Here is a 20734-nt window from a genome sequence, read left to right on the forward strand (position 1 = left end):
TTTAAATCATTACCTCTCAGATAGGGCTTACTGAATAAAGTGAAATAATAGAGCTTTTTAAGGCTAACGTTAAAAACAACTTTTATTTAGGGTGACAGGAGTTATTCCCAAATAATGGGAAAAAAGTTCTAATTTCTCATTTGTTTCAAGGAAGAATCTGGAACTTTTCCAAAATGTCAGAATTAAATACAGAAACCATTTCCATTCTCCCATTTCTAGCTGCAGACTTGCAGTTATGAATGTGAACTGTTCATTAGCAGGCATTCAATTTACCATTCTCAAAATTACAACTGCAATTAAAAAAACTTTAATGTAATGCATTTTGCCACGAACAGATGTCTTCAATCACCAGTTTTACATCATTTCTTCTTGTTTTCATGAACAAGAACATTAGATGTATTTAAACCTAAATTTACTGAATACTTTTCTGTAATAGCACTTTGTATAATAACGTTTTCATTAATAAATATATAAGCCTAGCACAGTGCCTTACAAAAGAAAGAATCTAATAAATATTTGTTGAATTGAATGTTTGTCAAATAAATAACAGTACCTCTTTGTAGCAGTTTTTATCAATAAAATATAAAATACCTGAGAAAAGTGTCATTTAAAACATCAGCAAACACACAAGGAGGATTAAAATTATTGCAAAATCATTAATTTGTGCAATTTTCAATTGGATAGAAAACATTTTTAAAGAACCAAAATCTATAGCTATGTTAAATAAACTGTCTTCATTTTTATATTTGTAACACAGGCTGTTTAATAAACAGTTCTCAAATCACTCAATATGTTTGAGTATTTAAGCATATGCATTTTTACACATCTTAATATGATTTGATATTATTTGCAGATCACTAATTTGTGTCATCCCTATTCCAGGATTATGAAGTATGGACAGAGTAATAACTTTATGACAGCAATTATTGATAAACACTATCACTCATTACAAGGAAAGCATTTGGAAACTTTTGCTCTTTAAGCTAAAGTTTAGTGGATTGAAAGTTAACCTTGTAGATAGGAAGACTTGGGTTTAACCCTGCCTCTGACCCATATTGGCTCTGCGCCCCTGAACAAGTTACTAAACTTTTTAGTATTCTAGATGTCTCTCTAAGACTAAGTTGCAAAGAAGGTGCTGACCTGTATTGATCGAGGGAGTTCCCTCATCAGGGAAGAAATCACAGGACCAGAACCTATCTGTGTGTGTGTGTGTGTGTGTGTGTGTGTATGCATATGTTCATTGTTATTGTTCAATCGTTTTAGTTGTGTTCAACTCTTCATGACCCCATTTGGGTTTTCTTGGCAAAGATAATGGAGTTTTTGGCCATTTCCTTCTCCAGCTCACTTACAGATCAGGAAGCTGAGGCAAACAGAGTTAAGTGACTTGCCCAGGATCACATGGCTAGTAAGTATCTGAGGCCAGATTTGAACTCAGGAAGATCTTCTTGACTTCAGGCCCAGGACTCTATCCATTGTACCACCTATCTGCCCATTTATGCATATGTATCTTTGTCTCTATATTTATATATATATCTGCCAGAGGTCTCCTGGAAACTTTCAGGAACTTCAAGGATATTCTGAAATTTCCAAGGGAATAAATCCCTGAGATGGTCTCTATGGGTTCCTTCAAAGCCTCACTACATCTCCATATGGACAGAGATACATGAATAGAGATATAGATATGCAGATATATGTATATGTGGTATTATACACAGAAGCATGTATAATACATAGTAGCGTGCTGTAGGCAATTCTGTTACTCCTGGATTTGGACTCAGGAAGACCTGGTTTCAAATGGCTTTGACACTTAGTAGTTGGGTACCCATAGTAAGCAAATCATTTAACCTATATGAACCTCAAACAAATCTCAAAGACTATAAATTACAGACAGACTGTAATATGTAATGTAAGCCCGGGAATGGGGGAAATCCACATATTAAGAGCTATTAGGGACCTCATTTTATAGCTTCATTTTTCTGAGTAGATTATGCTAGAAAATACTTGCTAGCTTTAGATTATAATTAAATGCAAATAGGCATTATTTGCCCCATCCTTCAACTGTGAGGGTAGGAGAGGCAGGACAGTGGCAGCCCACTGAGGAACAGGGTGGCACCTGTCTCCTTGGCCTATCACCCATTTCTGGGAAACCTGATACTAAGTCATTCATTTAAAGGTCAGTTTATAGGTTGGGTTTTCCTCTGGGAAATTATAGGGTATAGGGATAAAGAATTGGCTAAAAAGACTTTAGTTCAAATCTTACTTTTAAAATACTGTGTCTATATGACCATGGACATTTCGTTTCATTTTTCATTGTTCTAGGCAGCTCTCTAACAATGATAAACAGCAGCATAAGTACCAATATACATAGAGAATAGGAGTTTCCTTATACATGTATTCTCTAAGCCAATTAAAACACAGGTCTGTTGAATACAGGAAAACAAATGGAGTTCCATTGCAGTGCATGCAGTAATCTAAATCGCCAGGTGACTTTACCTGTTATTATCGAGCTAGATATTTGTAGTGTGTTATCTTTCTAATGAAAAGAGCCCTTCAAACTTTATAGAGGACATCAAAGCTTGTAATTCCTCTAAAAAGCTATTAAATGCAAATTAAAGTGGTTAATATCAGTTAGCATGGAAAGGCAACATGGTTGGGTGAATAGAGAGCTCTAGTTGGTGTTAAGAAGATCTGGGTTCAAGTTCCACCACTGATACATCCTGGCTATGTGATCCTGGGTCACTTAACTTCTCAGTGTTGCTGAAAATTCTAATACTCTAAGATGAGGAATTGTGCCCATTGTATTGGTAGAGAAAGTTCCTTATTAGAATTTTCTCGAAATCACAGATACAATTTGAAAAGTATACTTAATAGTATATATTAAGGAAAACACTTCTGTAAAGCAAAACATAAAAATGTTCTCTATATTAGAAAAAAATAAATGTTTTTGTTTGTTTCTTTGTTCTTAGAGAAACCATCATGGGGTCAGATACGTTGCTATACATATGTAATGACTAAAAACCAAACTTGGGTTATGGGAGGGACTAAGTATTAGATATATAATTTAATTAGGGCTATATTTACACTTCCACTGTCAACTGTAATCATTTGCTTGTTTGAACTGAGGTACTTTTAGATTAGTTCAGTCATTATGCTAGCAAGTGATAATTGGCTTGAATTTCACAATGCTATGTAAAGTACAGCCATATTTTCTAACAAAAGCCCAAGCTCAGCCAATATTATAGAGAATAATAGTTTCTGATAAAGCACACCATTTTATAAAAGCTAGACATTATTTTTCCCAATGAAATTCAATTCAACAAATGTTTATTGAGCTCCTACTATATGGAAAACACTGTGCAAGAAGGGATACAGAAATTAGGAAGACATGATCCTTTTCCTCAAGGAACTGACAATCTAGTACAGAAACAAAGACAAGTAAGCAAGTTACAATGCATAAAGCAGACAACAGCCTTCTAAATAGGACTTGAGCGTGTTTGTTAAAAGATTAGCATTTGCTCAAGTTGCTCTTTAGTGTTAATGTACACATGTGTGGGTAATGGCAAATTTAAAACTTTATGAATGGTAACTGTATATACATGGTATATGCATATACATATATAATAAGAGATGAAGAACATTATACTGCTCTCCACAATGGTTATTAATGTTGATCCTCCCATATTTTTCTTCATACAATCTTTACTATGCCCATTAGTCTTTTGTGCATATTTCTCATTTTTTTCAAATGAACCAGTTATTATAATGCCCAAATATACCTGTTACTGAAGCATCAGATTACCTTAGAAAACATGGAAGTGAACACACAAAAAACTGGCAAAAAATGACAATAGTCACTCCTTGATTCTATGCAAAACCTCTAAAAACTAATTAATAGTAAGAGTTAGATGAGTTCATAAATTGTAGAAGTTGGTTCCCTGTCTGGTCACACATAATGCTGTATTCAATATTAACATTTTAAATAATAATAATGAAGCTGATTTCTCTGAAGTTTTCTCTAAGAAAAGCAAGAAAGGGGTAGTTTTAATCAATAATATCAGCTTTTAGTATTCTAATTGGTAAGTGACCAGGAACGATAAAAATGCAAGCATGAGTAACTTGGATATATCCATTGCTCTTTCTCATATAGCAGTATTTTTGATTTCTGCATTATTAGATTCAAAGAAAACTGGATTCTTCTAATAATATGTAATTTACAACTATGTCTGAACATTAAGTGTGAGATGTTTCATTAAAACTGCATATTGGGGCAGCTAGGTGGCACAATGGATAAAGCACCAGCCCTGGATTCAGGAGGACCTGAGTTCAAATCTGGCCTCAAACACTTGACACTAGCTGTGTGACCCTGGGCAAGTCACTTAACCCCATTGTCCCACAACAAACAACCCCCCCCCCAAACTCCCTGCATATTAACTAAGTTAGCGTACCCATTCAATTTAAATGTGTGCATTTTTCTTGGAGACATTATCACATTTTCCTTTAGGTCCCATGTAGTATGTAATCCTAGAGACAAAAAAGACCCTATACCATCATTTATACAGACTATAAGACTCAAGGAGAAAAAGAAAATACCAATGTGTTCTAAAGGGGCAAACCAGAATGGATGTGGTACCTACCTAGAAGGAGCCAAAAACATTATGTGTGACCAATGACCATACCATATTGGTTTTTGTGTTTTTTTTTTAGTGAGGCAATGGGGGTTAAGTGACTTGCCCAGGGTCACACAGCTAGTAAGTGTTAAGTGTCTGAAGCCAGATTTGAATTCAGGTAGTCCTGAATCCAGGGCTGGTGCTCTATCCACTGTGCCACCTAGCTGCCCCCCCCAGATTGTTTTGAATAAGTCTATGCCACAGGTTATTCCACTGACATTAAAGAATTAAATTTAACAAACTTTTATTAAGTATCTAATATATTCAAGGCATTGACAACAAAAAACCAAAATACCCAAACAGTTCCTGCCTTCATTGACCTTACATTTTATAAGTATAACACAGGCTTGGTATAAAAAAAAGGCAACAGAGATATCAGACTTTATCTTGGAATCTTTGAGAAGAAAGTGACCACTAATAGCTGGGGGTCTCAGAGTGGGCTTCATGGAGAAGGTGACACTTGAGCTGAATCTTGTAAATGAATAAGGAAATCTAAGGGGTGGGGTTTGAACAAAGTGCATTCCAGCCATGGGGGATGACTGATCCAACCAATTGTAAAGAGGAAATATTTAAAACATGATATTATATGAAATAACTTCTACAATACGTATGAACTCATATAAATCTGTAACATTTGTAAAAATCTTCTTCCTCAACTTAAGGGTATTCATTTTAAGAACAATTGAGAAATTTGTTTTAAAATGAGTCTAAATAATTCCTAGTTGGTCTATTTGACTAAATACCAACCATCAGAAGAATAATAAATGGCCCAAGCGAATTGCATCATGTTTTCATTCCTTCATATATGTGTGCAGTAGAAGGAGACTAGTATGAAGACATGGATGTAACATTACTATTGACCTGGAGCCCAAGCTGGATAGGTTTTACACTACCTCAGAAACCTTCAACGAGCATTTAGAGTGCCCAAAGGATAGGAGATGAGGGAAGTACAAAGATGAGATGAGCCTGTTAGAGACAGACACAAGACAGAGCAAAATAAAGAAATATAAAGATGAATGACAAGGTTACATACATGTACAATATACATCTACTCATGGGAACAGGAGATGCGGAGAAAGAAAGAGTATATATTCAGAGAATGTTGATTAGGTGAGCTGTATTTCAGTAATATGAAAAGGATGCAAGTAACACATCTGTGAATAATTAAGGAAATACAAGAAACAACCTGCTAAATACATCATACTAAATAGAGGCCAAAATCTAGCTTTGCTCTATAATCAGCAAGACTAATGGGCCTACCTCATCTCAGTCAACAGATCCTAAAAAGAAACATGCTTTTTATTTGTTCATTGGCTCTGTTCTGAGGCATTGCCAGCCATGTCACCTGAATCTTTATTCAAAAGGGTTTTATTGTTATGCTTACCGAGTTAATTCTGTCAACTGCTTACATTTTTTTAAACATTTTTTCCCCTTAGAATTTCTCCTTAGAATTCCTAGGAATTATTATTCTAGCTTACCCTTGTCTCCTGAAAGGCAAAGCCAGATTAGGGGATCTCTTTCTCTATCATTTTTTGAGATGTATGATGAGTTTAAGAAACCAGGAAAGAATACAAATATTTGAATGTAGAAAGATATTTTAAGTCTGACAGTAAAACAAAGTATAGTATATATGTTTGGTCTCTACAGTGACATGATAGCTTTCCAGAAGTCACATAAATCAATCTCACATTATGCATTATTCTCCATGGTAGAAGACTGAATGAACTTAGAACAAACAGTCCGCTCATGCCCCATAATAGTGCTGCCCTGAGCACTATTTCTCTAATTGTGGATGGGAGCCTCTGAGGTCTTCTGTAGTTCATACTGGGACCTGAACGTGTGGCACCACTGTGGAGTAAGAAGACTAGGGATAAGAAAAAATATAGTCAAGGGAAATAAGTTGAGAACTAGTAAAGAAAGTGAATCACAGTGAAGTGATTATGACAATAAAAACTGTAGGGGCTAGGTCATGAAAAGAGGGAAAATACTGCATTTCCAGGGCAGAGGTATATAATACAATAAAAGTTCTAATCTTAACTCTTCGAATATGCAACGTGCTAATATACATATATTTGTTTTCTAGGTCATCTATGACAAGAAGCCTGGATATAATGTCAAAGATTTATTTTTAGCTAGATCCTCTTGGCTTCAAAGGAATAATTCGAATACTCTCAATACATTTATTTTGAGCACTTTTCACCAACACTCTTTCCAGGGCTCTAAAGTCAAAGCCGATATTATTTTTCTATCTTTTTTTCTGTTATTATGCCAAATGTAACTGTCACTTTTTATTGGAACATCAGAATCAGGCATCTAATTCTCACAGTTTTGATGCTTAATGAAAAGTGAAAGTTAAACACAGCATGGTGGCATTAAAAATGCATGGTAAATCCATAGCACTCTGACATCTTAGCCTTGTAGAGAATGTGCAGAAAACAAAAGAAAATTGCATAAAGCATAAAGCAAATAGATTAGAAGTTGAGATTCACTACCATAAGTTACTCAAAATGTAAAATAGAAAAGGACAAACTTGGAGTGGCAGAAGCACTCTCCACCAACCCCATCAGAGAGTCCAGTCCACAGGATGGAAGCCCAGAAAAAGGATGCCTTAGGGGAAATTTACATTTGAATGAAGGTTTTCTAATGGGTAGCATGTTCAGAAGAGGCAAGTAGTTGGAGGAGGGAGAAATAACATTCTATATGTCTCCCTTGGACTCCTTTATAGTAACACCAGTTGGCTTTTGGAAGAACTAAAACTGATTCTTTTCAGAAGTAGATGGACATCCAGCATTAGGTAAAGGCTCCTACCCACATTCTCAGGGGAGTAAACTGTGATTGGTCTTGGTGTTTGGTGTTTCTAAGAACCTTCAGCTTAGAGGATTTCTTTCCTATAATTTGGAGAGAAAAATAAGCCAACCATTTTGCTTGAAACATTCTGTTGTCAGATTTTAAAAAAATATTGATATGATACTAGGAAGAGGATGTGATTTTCACCCTTTGAAATTGTCTTCAATGATAAGCATTGTTGTATATACTACTGTTTACATCTACAGTCTACATCTGTGGGAAAAAAACCATTAGGTTTGGTATCAGAGGACCTAGGTTCAACTCCTGGTTTTGTTACTTACATGTGGCCTTAAGCAAGTCACTTAATCTCAGTTTCCTCATCTGTAAAATGAGGTGTTGGACTAAAGGGCCTCAGAGACTAAATCTAATTCTAAATCTGTGATCCAATGAGCTATTGTAGGATGCAGTATGAAATTTATACTCAAAGCTATAAAAATCATGCGATTTTCCCTGATACGTAGTTTGTCAGTTTTTAGAACCTTTAAAATAGATCAAGAACTCTGTCAATAATATCCTTTGAACTTTGTTGTTTGATGAGAGCTTTATTGTCCTGAATAGTGAGGCTTATGCATATTTTCATATCCCCACATAGATATATAATTATGCGAAGTACATGGGGGAGCAAAACAGAATGACAAAAGGTGTTACAAGGTTACCCATGGAAAACCATTTTTTTTTTTAGTGAGGCAATTGGGGTTAAGTGACTTGCCCAGTGTCACACAGCTAGTAAATGTTAAATGTCTGAGGCTGGATTTAAACTCAGGTACTCCTGACTCCAGGGCCGGTGCTCTATCCACTGTGCCACCTAGCTGCCCCGGAAAACCATTTCTTATAGCACACTGCAAATGATCCTTAATTGGTTTTATCAATTTTATTAGAAATATTGCTGGCTTCTCACTACCCTAAAATGTGACTTGGTATGGAGCTGCATGAACACAGATTAAGACTGGGTGGTAGAATCATTCTAGAATTATTCTGATCCAAATTCACAGCAGTTATCTATTTAATCTTGAATAGTTTTACTACTTAAATACATGAAATACTGAGACTCCATGTGATAGCAAGAGTTCCAGTAGTAATATACTTAGAGAAAGATTGACCACTGTGATTCTGTTTGTTTACAGATGTTAACTGAGTAAGTTGGCTTAGGTAATTTAGGTTAAAGAAATACAAGAAGATAAAAGTGTGTCTTTATTTTGCTTATTCATTTATCTATCTACCATCTATTCATCCATTTACTTATATAGTCTCTATTTCTCTCTGTGTCTCTGTGTCTATGTCTTATTAGTTAGCAAAAGCTATCCCCAGTACAATCAGAGGGACAAACATAACAGGTTTATAACTGTGATTTCATTGCCTCTTTGAATGAGTGCCTAACTTACGTTGCAACTTCTAAAGTAGAACTTATTGCCCATGATGAAAAGCTTACACAGGAAGGAAAAGGTTTACCTTTCAGAAAATTACTTTGGGTCTTATAGAGACCAAACTGAAGCAAGTTAGCTGAATTTTCCATTTTTTTTTCTGTCAGGTCTTTTGATATTGTGGAAATGACCCAACAGTTAAAAGAGTTAAAATATCCATTTCTGGTTTCTGAAAGTCATCATTCTAAATAGATACTGGCATTACATGCAAAATAAAAATATTCTACTTATAATAAGTTGTCCTAAGGTCCTTTAAATATAGAAACTCCAATGTTTTAACATTTGTCAGTGGCCATATGTTTCCGAAAGCAAATTTGCAGTCCATCAGTCTATGAATGTCTTATTGGGACATTATGGTAGGGATATGGTTTAAATATACAATGTAGTAAAAAGAAAAAAGAAAGTGAAATATTCTCTAAAATTTACAAATGCATGCTTATGTGTTATAACCTACCCATAACACTCCATTTTAAAAATAAAATTTTATTGGTAGCTTTTGTTTTTATATAACCTACATTTCCCACCATATGTTCCCGAATAATGAATAATAAAAAAGGAAGAAAAAAGTTCAGCAAAACTAAGCAACATATTGAAAAAAAGACTGACATATATGCAGTGTTCCACACCCATGGTCACCCACCTCTGTAAAGACGTGTGGAGGACATGTAGGGGACTGTCCTCTCATTTCTCTTTTTTGGAGCCAAGTTTGGTAATAATAATTTTACAGCATTTAGTTTCAATTGTTTTCTTTTTGTTGTTATTGTTGCTGTTTCCAATTACATATTTGCAGTCATAGTGTACATCATTTTCCTGATTCTGACTATTTCACTTAGCATTAGTTCATAAAAGTCTTTCTACACTTTTCTGTATTCATCATATTCCTTGTAATACAGTAATGCTCTATTACATGAATCTACCACAATTTACTCAGCCTTTCCCCAATTAATGGGCATTTATGCTATTTCCAGGTCTTTCTTTGCAACCACAAAAAGTACTTTAAATATTTTTTGTGTCTTTTTGTCATTGTCCTCCTTGGAGTATTTGGCTAACATTAGACTCTTTGAGGCAAAAGATATGGACATTTTAGTTACTTTCTTCATCTATTTCCAAATTGTTTTTTAGAATAATTTGGCTAATTCACAGAGCCACCAATAATACATTAATGTGCCTGTCTTTCAGCAGCCCACCCACCATTCCACAAAACTCTTAATGGGTTTTATAAATATATACAGAAAAATCAGCTTCTCTATACAAATACAATGCCATGGTTCAGTGACTTTTTTTTTTTTGCAGGGCAATGAGGGTTAAGTGACTTGCCCAGGGTCACACAGCTAGTAAGTGTCAAGTGTCTGAGGTAGGATTTGAACTCAGGTACTCCTGAATCCAGGGCCGGTGCTTTACCACTGCGCCACCTAGCTGCCCCTCAATGACTTTTTAAAAGAGAAGAATGGTGTAGGATATAGAGAACTAAATTTGGATTCAAGAAGACCTGGGCTTTAATCCTGCATTGATACGTAACAGCTATTTGACTCTAGTAAAGTCACATTCTCTCCCAGCTTTAGTTTCTTTATCAGTAAAATGGAGATAATAATATCTGTAGTGCCTACCACATGGAGCTGTTATGAGACTCAAATGGGATCGTGTATTTATAGTGTTTTACAAAATTAACAACTATTATAGTGCTATATCAAATAATTTATTTAAAAATCAAATGGGTATTACTAAGTTGACTTGGGCAGTGAAGAGAACATGTCCCAAGGAGCTGAACAACTTAATTAGCTTTATCTAGTTGCAAAAGATTTCCTCCTGGATATTTGTATATGTATATGGATCACACGTGGGTAAGAGCCATAAGAAACATTATGTTTCATACATATATAAAACAAAATCTGTAAAAAATTTTTTGTCTCCACACATTTTTTAAAGGAATTTTTAAAGTTCTTAAGAATAGTTTCTCCACTGCCCCTCCAAAAAAGACACACTATCCATACATCCAGAAAGCATGTTTTGGTCTTAGAGTGGAATTTATAGTGTGTATGCCAAGTAAAAAAAGAATTTGGGGGAGAAAAACAGAAGGAAATGTTAGAGAGATCATTTCTATTCACTCTCACCTTCATTCCATACTCATTACAACTTCATTTTCTTAGGCAGGGCTTTTGGGGAAGACGCATGGTGGTAGAAATCCTAAGTCACTGCTCCACTGTCAGCTAATACTGGGGAGGAGAGCAGCAAAGTAAAGCAAGGAGACACTGCAAGGGTAGGCTGAAACAAATCATAATAGGCACAGCACAGTAATTGATAGCTAGAAACCAATGGTAACCATGTAGGTTGGCAGGCAGTGATCTTGTTATCCCGAAGTAGGGATTTTTTGGGGGGCAGGGAGGGAGAAGGCAGATGATACAGAATGGACTGTGGGCCTTCATGAGTCTTTTTTAGTCATATGATCTGCAGTGTAAATGCTTTAACCATGAACAACTTGTAAATGAATCCTAGGAAGTGTGTAACCAGTTGGTTTTCCTCACATGAGCTTAATAAAGGATTCTATTCAGAGGGAACAAAAACTTATAGCATGAGTTAAGGCAATATATCCCTAGATTTCATATTTTACATTCTAAGGTTTTCTTCATACAAGCGCTATGTGCATGAACTAGTTGAGACTCTCAGGAGACTCAATTCCTTTTGCTACAAGAAATACAGTAATTTTTCAAGTAGCTGTCAAGGTTTGAAAAACAACAAGAAGACATTTACCATTCTTATCCATGGAGTTCGGTTCTGACTGCTTCTTGCCAATGTCAGCAAAAGATCGAACAATAGGAATCCTGTTGGTCAGCTTTTTCTGATTCTGATGGTGATGCTGTTTCATTAGAGCTTCATGAACTCTGTGGCGGACGTCCTCACTGAGCTGTCCAGAACTTATTTGTTGGTCAAGAACCATATCTTAAGAGGAGAAAAAAAAGCAGCCTTGTGAAAAGTCTTAGCCTACTACCATTCATATTATGTGAGTGTGGACTACAATTTTTTAAAATTTAAATGAAAATATACAAAGTTATATTACTCTTATTGAATTAATAAGGAATTGTTTCAAAATTTCCAAAGATGTCAATATCACATATTGGTAAAGATTTTATCTTCCCTACAAGGAATTGTTGAATGATACAGGTTAGACAATTTCCCAACATATGACATATAAGAAATGTTTAAATGGCATAATGATATATGAGATAGAGTACTGGCCTTGAAGACAAGAAGACCTGGATTGAAAACCCTGCCTCTAACTCATTCTAGCTGGGTGACCATGGGCAAATAATTTAACATCTCAATGTTTCAGGTAATTCCCTAAAAGTCCAAGTTACAGATGAATTGTGAATCTGTATCAGTGTAGGATTTGTCCAACTGGGAGTTTCCCATAGTGATGAATCATATATCCAAATTCCACCCTGACTCCTCACAAAATAGAATTGTTCATTAATTTTACAAGAGCAAAATGATTCTACTGAGAAAGTGCGTTCATATCTCAATCATCCCCTCTAGTGGAAAGGAGTAAGCTATTGAAAAAGGGATGTATATGTGGCTTTAGTGAGTGTTGTTATATTTACATGGTGATCTAGATGCATCTCCATGTTCAATTCACTTCAGACCAAATAATGAAAGCACACTGTGAAAACCTGACTCAAGAGGAGCTGGGAAGTTGCCCAGTTTTCCCAATAATACTGGGACTAGTCATCTCCCTCTTGCTGATATAAGCTTTGTCTTCTCTTAAAACATTCCTGCAGAAGTGTTTGGGTTTCAAGGAGCTTCTGGGATGGCAAAACAAATAGAAAAAGGTGAGGTGCCAACAAATCTGTAATTAAGACATTAATCCTTAATGTAAATAATGAGCATCAGAGCTGTCAGCAAAGGAAGTCAAGTCAGTGGTTTAGACTTGAGAAAAATGTTTTCTACAGGAAACTTTCATTTACATACTTAATTGATAAATAATTTAAAAAATTATATTTGGTTCATATTTTGGTGGGGCACTAACTTGGCAGAAGAGTACAATTGATACATTACAGTATGGCTAATTCAACAAATGGCCTTCATTAAAAAACTTCATTGATTTAATACTAAATGACTACTATGTGTAAGGTACTTATTAAGTACCTACTATATACCAGGCATTGTACTAGGCCCAGAGGATAAAAAGACAAAGGAGATTGTCTGACCTCAAGGAATTTGCCTTTTCATAGAGAATAAGGAGATAGTGACTGCACCTGTGATTTAATCTGATATAAGGAACTCCTGGATGAATATCTTCTCTATACTAATGTAGGCAACACTTTCTTTGCAACTGATAGTCACAGACATAGTGAGCTGCCCAAGGCACTGAGAGATTATGATATTTGTCTGGGTTCACACAGCCAGAATGTGTCAAATTTGAACCCAGTTCTTTTTGGCTCCAAGGTCAACTAGATATCCACTAGTCATGGCTGTCAGGGGTGATATAACATGCAAACAGATAAATATATACACGATGATTTGAGGAAAGAGAGACCATTAACAGCTGGTGGAGAGGATTTTATGGAACAAATAGTGCCTCAGCTAAGCCCTGAAGAGAAGGATTCTAATAGAGGCTGAGATGAAAAAGGAATACATTCTGGGTATAAAGATGGCTTGGGAGTAGCTGTGTGACCCTGGGCAAGTCACTTAACCCTCAGTGCCCTGAAAAAAGAAAGATGGCTTGGGAACATACTCTAAAGTATGAGAGAAGGTATAGTTTGGAGAGAGAGACTCTGAGATAGATGTTGAACTACTTGAGAAAGGAAGAATAAGTTTGAGGATGGTAAATCACAATAAAATTAGCTATATCAAGCAATATGCACTTTAAAGTGTGCAAAGCACTTTATAAACAAATATTACTTCATTTTATCCTTGCCACAACCCTAGGAGATAGGTGTGATTGTTATCCTCATTTTTGCATATGAGGAAACTGAGGCAGACAAAGGTTGTTACTTGCTCAGAGTCATGATGTCTAATGCTGGATTTGAACAGGTCTCCCTGACCCCAGGTCCTACTTACCTACTTACCTACTGTGCCACCTAGCTGCAGGATCTGGACCAGATGATATAAATGGAAGGAGTGGTGAAGGCAGATAAAAGGTGTGGAAGGGGGCAGGAGAGACTATGGAGAATGCTTTCTCCTTTTCCTTTTCCATTGTATCAGGGACACAAGAGAATAAGAAATCAACATGCATAGGGAAGGTGGCTAGGGATATCTCTTCTGGAGAGAGCCAGGATTCTGTGAATACCATATGTTGGAAAGAATGTAGAAAAGAAGAGGCTGAAGATGCAGGGAAGAGTCAATGAGATATTCCAGAGGTCACAATGGGCAGGGGAGGAAAAGGACTAGACAGTGGTAAGACTGGGCAAGGTAGATAAGAGTCCTAAGCTAGCAGTAGAATGAACTTTTTGTACTGGGGATACCAACTGAATCAGTGAGAGAGGAGAAGCAAGAGGTGCTATAAATGCCACTTGGTTGGCACCTTTATCTCCTCTATCCTATGATGATGGTGTTAGCATAGTCGTAGTGTTTCCTTGCTAAGCGTTGTTCAACTAGACTACACAAAAAATCTTTGGTACATATTAATGATTTTTTTCTGCTAGTAATGAATTCAAAGCTTTCTCTTTTCCTCAGGCTTAAGCAGAAGAAAAAACAAATCTGTAAATCTACACTTCCGGTTTCTCAGGGCTAACATCTCCAAGTAATCAGCCTTAAAGCACCTGATCTGAAGCCTGTTTACCCAAGAGAGGGCAAATATGACTGATGGTTCATTTATCCATCTGTCTCACACATAAGCACTCATTAAACTCCCAAGGCCACTGTGGTAATACATCACTATATGCTACACTAGGGAAACGAGCAAGTTAATTGCCTCATTTAAGTCCTTAACTTACTACTTAGGTATGACTTAAGCACTGGAGGAACATCTGACTCATTAATTTCTTACCTCACTTTCTTCACCTTTAAATATTATGGTAACAGCCTTGAAGAGTAGGAAAGGATAATGGGCCGTAATGGTTCTGGGCATGGTCTCAAGTCCTACCATCTCATTGTGCCATGATACTTAAAACAATATACTTTAGCCTGCCAAAAGACAACGCCAGGTTGTGGGCAGGAAATGAAGAGGTAGGAAGAAAAAGCATAAACAGATCACATGTGCCTCGGAAAACAGATTAAAACCGAAATATGGTAAAGCTTACAAAGGCGAACAGCAGGGTCTAGAGAAACTAGGAGCATTTGTACAAAAATAGTCCTAGGAATGACTTCATAAAATAAAAAAAAAAACAAACAAGGAATTGTAACCAAAAGGAGTTATACAGCTTTTACATCTAGTTTCCTTAAAGTGGAAGATCCTAGAAGCCAGGGGCTATTTCTTGTTACCTTAGGGTTTTTTGTTTGTTTTGTTAAGTGACTTGCTCAGGGTCACACAGCTAATAAGTATCAAGTGTCTGAGGCCGGATTTGAACTCGGGTCCTCCTGAATCCAGGGCCCATGCTTTATCCACTGCACCACCTACCTGCTCCCTATCTCTTGTTATCTTAACAGGTATCTTAGCATCTTTGCTGGTTGATATGGGAACATCAAAGGAAATGATGTCCCTACTCTCAGAAGATGCTTTTGAGGGGAAAAAATAGACTCCATGTTATTGGCAACTGGCATTAACATTTTTTAATCAGGTTTAATTAAATATTGTGAAAGTTAATCTGCCATGGGAATACTCTTTTTTTTTTTAAAACAAGGAACATGAAAATGTAGCATTTGTTGAAAATGTTAGTATTCTAGGCTCAAGGATTCTGGAAATTAGACTAGAATGCAAGTTGCAAAGTATTTAGATGTGGACTTTGCTTTGCAAAAGGAATATTCTAATCAACTAACTCTGTTTTTCCCCCTCATTAAAATATATTTATCACTTGTTTTGATGAGTCACAAACTATGATTGATGATCCACGCACTGCACTAGCTTTGGTTTGACTTTAATTACTTCTGTTCAATGACAGAATTAGGTTAAAGCAAATACATGGCAACAAAGCTATTTCAGTTATTAATCTTCACCATGCCAAAAAATTTAACTTGAAAGAGATGAGCATAGAACACAAAATTGGTGGAAATTGTTTGATCAGGATTGAAAATGTTCAGCTTTTTCTGGATATGATTGTCTCTGTGCTAGAACAAATGAGGTTGAGAAGACTATTTCTGGATTGCTTTGGATTTAGAAAGAGGAAGAATTTTCGGGAAAGAAAAGAGAACTCCAGTATCACAACATTTTTCTTCCTTTTGACAAGACTTGAGTTCAAATCTCATCTCCCAAACTTACAAATTGTGTAAATACAGCAAAGTCTATGAACTTCTCCGAGTCTCATTTTCCTCACTGTGAAATGAAGAAAATAAAATCTGGAGTACTGATCTTACAAGCTTGTGTTGTTAGGTTCAAATGGGATAATGCAGGAAAAGCAAGGCACCATATAAATGTTAGCTATTATTGGTATTTCCATTTAAGTATGAACATGATGAACTTTTGGTCCACAGACAAATTTAAAGTTAAATATACACCTATACATATATACATACCTACATATACATATACACATCTATACACACATTTGTCCTTCTCTATATATACATCTATCCATATCTAGAAATAGATATTAACATACACAAATCCCTACACTTTTATCCAAAAGGGGCTCCTACTTCAAAGAGCTTAGAAACTGTTGACAGGTTTTCCAGATGCAGCTGAGAGTTTTAGGATGATGACTAAAGGCTACAAAAATCTTTTCCTGTAATTACCAAGTGAGCTGGCAATGCTGACTTGATGTGGCCCATGTTATTCTGAAAACAATGTCTGAGATGTCCTCTTTCTTCTGCTTGGGAAATTTCTAGAAAGGATAATTGCTGATTTTATCCACCAACACCATTTGTGTGAGTGTGCTTCTGTGTGTGTGTGTGTGTGTGTGTGTGTGTGTGTAACTATGGGATCTTAATAGTCCTGGCAGAGAGGTGATGAATTCATGAAAGATATACTTTCTGGATATGGTTAAGCCATGCATTTATTTTCCTTTGACTGTACATATTTGTTTACAAGGCTGCCCAAGGCTGCTCATTTGTTATTCTTTCTCTTTTTTCTTTCTCTCTTCCTCTTTTTTGCTCTTCCTCCCTTCTTTCCTTCCTTCCTTTCCCCTTCTTTTCTCCTTTCATTCCTCCCTTCCTTTCTTCCTATCTTCTTTCCATTCCCCCTTTCTTCTCTTCTGCTTTCTTTTTTCTTCATTCCTTTTCTCCCACCTCCATCCATTACTCCACCTCTTATTTCCTTCTTTTTCTCCCTCCTTTCCCTTTCCCTTTCTTCCTTCTCCCCTCCCTCCCTCCCTCCTTCCCCCTTCCATCCATCCCTCCCTTCTTCCTTCCTTCTTCCCTTCCTTCCTTCCATGATGAGGGAGTGGTGGGGAGATAAGATTTTTATTCACTTAAAAATATTTAATTAAAAAAAAACACTTCTTGGGTTATTTTCCCATCTTGTGCACTGATTACACAAAGGAGAAATGAGGCAAAGTTTCAGCTATAGCTGATCCAGAAGAAGCTACTCATTGTGTGGAACAATGCTTGTGGAAAAGACCAGTTCCCTGAGATCTCCAATCCCACTATCTTCAAAAACTGCATTAAACTATTGTGCTAGAGAAGACTTTTGTGAGTTCCTTAGACAGAAAGGAGAACAAATTAGTCAATACTTAACAGAAACGAATTCAAACTATTCACTAGAAAGTCAAGTACTGAAGTTGAAGCTTAAATATTTTGGCCACATGTCAAGATGGAACTCATTGGAAAAGACCCTGATGCTGGGAAAGACTGAAGGCAAATGGGAAAAAGGGATGGTAAAGGATGAGATGGATAACATCATGGAAGCAACGAACATGAGCTTGGATAGACTTCTGGAGACAGTTGAGGATAGAAGGACCTCACATGCTATGGTCCATGGGGTCACAAAGAGTCAGATACAACTGGACTGAACAACAACAAGAGGTCATCTATTCCAACCCCTTTCTTTTAGATGTGATGACTCTGAAGCCTTAAGAGATCAAGTGAGTAGCTCATGCCACACAATTGATGGAAGCTGGATATGAACCCAGGTCTGCTAATTGCAAATTTAGTGCCCTTTCCACTGTACTATGTTACCTCTCAATAGAGAACTGGGTTAGATCACTTCTCAAGTCCCTTTTAACTCTACATCTATGATCCCATGATCTTTGGAGAGAGAATTAAGAAGATAATACATTCTGCTCTTTGTTCTCTCTGATTTTCCTGGCTTCAGGCAGATTCAACTAAGCTCAGATATGAAGAAAAATAGTCGTCTATTCTCTTTCCTGTTTATGTTTACAAAGCTTAAAGCTCAGTGGGAAAGTAGAAATATCATGAATGCTGTATATTCATGTCTAATATTTCTCCAACATTTTGATATTTGTGTGGCCACAAATTTGTTTTTAGGTACTTAAGAACTAGACAAACATAATTGCAAAGAGTAAATTGACAACAGTTTGGATAGGTTCAAGGATATAGATTGAAAATTGCCTGATATATTACAGTAATATAATAATGTTAACTTGGGGTATAGCAAAATGAGAAGTGAGGAAGAACTGTCAGGCCCGTTTTATTTAATATTGTCCCTAATAATTGGAAAGGAGGGGAAAAAGAATGTAAATGATTACTGTTTAATCAAGAAAATGGAGAGGTAGACTGATCTGTTACTGTCCTTTAACTCCTTTCTGCCACAGTACACTTAACTCAAAATACTAAGTTATTAATACCTATTTCCTAATCTTTGTTGTCTAGATAAAAGGATAAAAGAAAATAATATATTTGAAGACTTTTTTTAACCTGGGAAAAAAGTTAAAAGTTTTAAGTAAATTGAAGATAGTGATATTATTTTATGGATGGACAACGAACTGGGTGCAGAAATGAAAAGGAAGTAGAAAGGTAGCTAACCTGGGACTGGGAAATCATGCTTTCAGTGATGCCAAGATGTCCCTCAGTGCAAAGACTGATTTTAGAACATAAACATTCTTCTAGCAATGCCCTCTGGTTGTGAACCTTGGCACTCTACCCCCACAAAGTCAGAATTAAGAAAAGGACTAAGAGACTAGCAACATAGGAAAAATAATTTTAATAAGAGTCAATTGAATAGAGATAAAAAACAAATGAGTATCTGGGGGAAGATAATTCAAAGCACAAATACTCAAAAAGGGGGAACCATCTGAAAACCATTAATGAAGGAGACCTGAAGGTGTAATAATCAGGAAAATTATTTGCTGCAATAATTTCCCATAGCATGTGCTTTAATCTGTCAATATGTTCCTAGGTAGCATCATACAGATTCTTGTAGACTGAGAATAGTGTACTCAGTTTGGGAGAGATTTTGGCAACAGTGAACTACAGACTACTTAGAAATCTGGGGAAAAAAACCCTGAATAGGTTTCAGGGAATGAAGACTTTAATTTATAAGGATAGATTCAGAGAACTTAATTGCTTTGAGAAATGACTTAAAGTTTAACATCTTACAAATATCCCACAGAGGCATGCCCTCAGTGGGATGGAAAGGAGTAGAGAAAGAAACATAATGTGTGAAAGTATAATTCAGAAGCTAAGTGATTTAAAAAATGAACAGAATTTTAGGCAGATTACTACTGGAAGAAAACATCCTAAGGGAAGCAAAAGAAAGCATTTTTTTTTGAAAATTTGGAGTTTAGGCAAAATTATGAAAGATGCTTCATAGGGTGAATTCTTCAGTAGCTGGCAAATGAAGAAGGTTATATAAAATCTAGCTCACAAATTTGAAGTTGGGCAGGGAGAGGAAATTAATCATGTATCAAAGGCGAGATATTGCAAGGTTAAACAGTTTGACAGACTCTCTTTTTCTCTATTCACTAAAATATGAACATATCGATTCAACACCACAGCATCCTAGACATTGTCACCTTAAGGAGTTGAGCTTTACAAATATACTTCCAGAACTCCCAGTGGACTTGTCCAATTTCTAAATGAACCATTTTCTCTTAGGGATTGATTTGGCACTACCCTTACTGTTTCATGTATTCATTTCAAACTATGCTGTATATTAAATCTGGACTTCTTCCAGGTTCTAGTTATTTTAAACATCATCTTTCTATATACTCTTGGTGAAATACAAGGGAGGAAATCTCTTGAAATCCTAGGTTGGAAAATGTTGCAGCTCAAGGTATTTCTTTCCCTACTAATTTGTTATTCATTAGTCCTCATCATGAAATGCACAACCTAGGAGACTAGCTGAGCAGAATTTTAATGGCCAAAGTAGTAGATATTCTCTCTCAAGTTATCCTAATTTCTCCCTCATTACTCTAATTCCACCTCTAAACTCTAAACTCTAATCTCTAAACCCCCCGCCCAGGAAAAAATGAACCAAGAAACTGAAAAAAGAATATACCATCCTTCTAATAACATGCATTTTTAAATGTTACATGATCTCATTGTCTTTTCCTTTTGCATTTTATCAGTGTATTTTTTAAAACTTTTTTTTTGTTGGTGAGGTAATTGGGGTTAAGTGACTTGCCCAGAGTCACACAGCTAGTAAGTGTCAAGTGTCTGATGCCAGATTTGAACTCAGGTCCTCCCAAATCCAGGGCCGGTGCTCTATCCACTGCTCCACCTAGCTTCCCCTTTAAACTTTCTTTAATAGAAATGCAGACAAAGAGTTTGCCATTAACAGAATATTGAGGAAAACGTGAGTTACTATTTAAG

At 36.1% G+C, this 20734-nt stretch overlaps 1 protein-coding gene across 7 annotated transcripts in view; it reads right to left on the bottom strand.

The window, feature by feature from the left end:
- SLC4A10 (solute carrier family 4 member 10) overlaps positions 1-20734 on the bottom strand; it is a 373536-nt gene that overhangs the window by 112917 nt on the left and 239885 nt on the right. For all 7 annotated transcript variants that reach the window (XM_043991252.1, XM_043991249.1, XM_043991250.1 and 4 more), the window contains exon 6: positions 11684-11872. In XM_043991252.1, the coding sequence (XP_043847187.1) occupies positions 11684-11872 (189 nt within the window). The remainder of the gene's footprint in view (positions 1-11683; positions 11873-20734) is intronic.

Source organism: Dromiciops gliroides, chromosome 3, assembly GCF_019393635.1.
Source record: "Dromiciops gliroides isolate mDroGli1 chromosome 3, mDroGli1.pri, whole genome shotgun sequence".
NCBI lineage: Eukaryota > Metazoa > Chordata > Mammalia > Microbiotheria > Microbiotheriidae > Dromiciops > Dromiciops gliroides.